This window comes from Chrysochloris asiatica, unplaced genomic scaffold (genome assembly GCF_000296735.1).
Source record: "Chrysochloris asiatica unplaced genomic scaffold, ChrAsi1.0 scaffold00011, whole genome shotgun sequence".
Classification (NCBI taxonomy): Eukaryota; Metazoa; Chordata; class Mammalia; order Afrosoricida; family Chrysochloridae; genus Chrysochloris; species Chrysochloris asiatica.
The window spans coordinates 15,721,019-15,722,219 of NW_006408529.1; the positions used below are offsets into that span (position 1 = coordinate 15,721,019).

The 1,201-nt window shown below is 39.6% G+C and overlaps 1 protein-coding gene across 1 annotated transcript in view; it reads left to right on the forward strand.

The window, feature by feature from the left end:
* The window catches only part of PRIMPOL (primase and polymerase (DNA-directed)), a 63,598-nt gene that overhangs the window by 56,614 nt on the left and 5,783 nt on the right, over nt 1-1,201 (forward strand). The window contains exon 8 of the mRNA XM_006834504.1: nt 939-949. Within this exon, the coding sequence (XP_006834567.1) occupies nt 939-949 (11 nt within the window). The remainder of the gene's footprint in view (nt 1-938; nt 950-1,201) is intronic.

The following is a 1,201-nucleotide window of genomic DNA, read 5'->3' on the forward strand; positions in this document are numbered from 1 at the left end:
TGAAGGAATTGGCAAAGAACAAGGCAACAAGAATTGGTGGAATAAAAATTGAAATCTTTCAAGAAAGTGAGGAAGCACAAGAAGCACTCACTCATCTCTGCCAAGAAATTTGGAAGACAACTATCTGGCTGACTAATTGGAAGAGATCCATATCTGTGCCCCTTCCAAAGAGGTGACCCAACAGAATGTGGAAATCATCAGACAATCTCTTTGATATCCCACACGAGTAAAGTTTTGCTAAAGGTCATACAGAAACGGCTGCAATCATACATTGACAGAGAACTTCTAGACATTCAAGCCAGATTCAGAAGAGGACTTGTAATGAGGGATATCATTGCTGATGTCTGATGGATCTTGGCTGAAAGCAGAGATTATCAGAAAGATGTTTACCTGTGCTTTACTGACTACGCAAAGGCTTTCGATTGTGTGGATCATGACAAGCTATGGACAACATTGTGAAGTATGACTATTCCAGAACACTTAATTGTGCTCATGAGGAATCTTCACCTGGACCAAGAAGTAGTGGTTCAAACAGAACATGGGAACAATGAATGGTTTAAAATTAAAAAAGGTGTGCAACAAGGTTGTATTCTTTCACCATACTTATTCAACCCATATGCTGAGCAAACAATCCAAGAAACTGATTATATGAAAAAAATGTGGCATCAGGATTGGAGGAACACTCACTAACAACCTGCGATATGCAGATGATCCAACCTTGCTTGCTGAAAGTGAAGAGGACTTAAAACATTTGCTGATGAAGATCAAAGAACACAGCCTTCAGTATGGATTATATCTCAATGTCAAGAAAACAAAAATCCTCACCACTAGACCAATAAACAACATTCTTATCAATGGAGAAAAGATGGAAGTTGTCAAGGACTTCATTCTTCTTGGATCAACTATCAACGCTCACGAAAGCAAGAGTCAAGAAGTCAAATGACATCTTGCATTAGGCAAATCTGCTTCACAAGACCTTTTCAAAGTGTTGAAGAGCAAATATGTCAGCCTGAGGACTAAGGTGTGCCTGACCCTAGCCATGGTATTTTCAATAACCTCATATGCATGCGAAAGCTGGACAATGAATAAGGAAGACCGTAGAAGAATTGATGCTTTTGAGTTATGGTATTGGAGGAGAATATTGAAAGTGCCATGGGCTGCCAAAAGAACCAATAGATCCGTTTTGGAAGAAGGGCAGCCA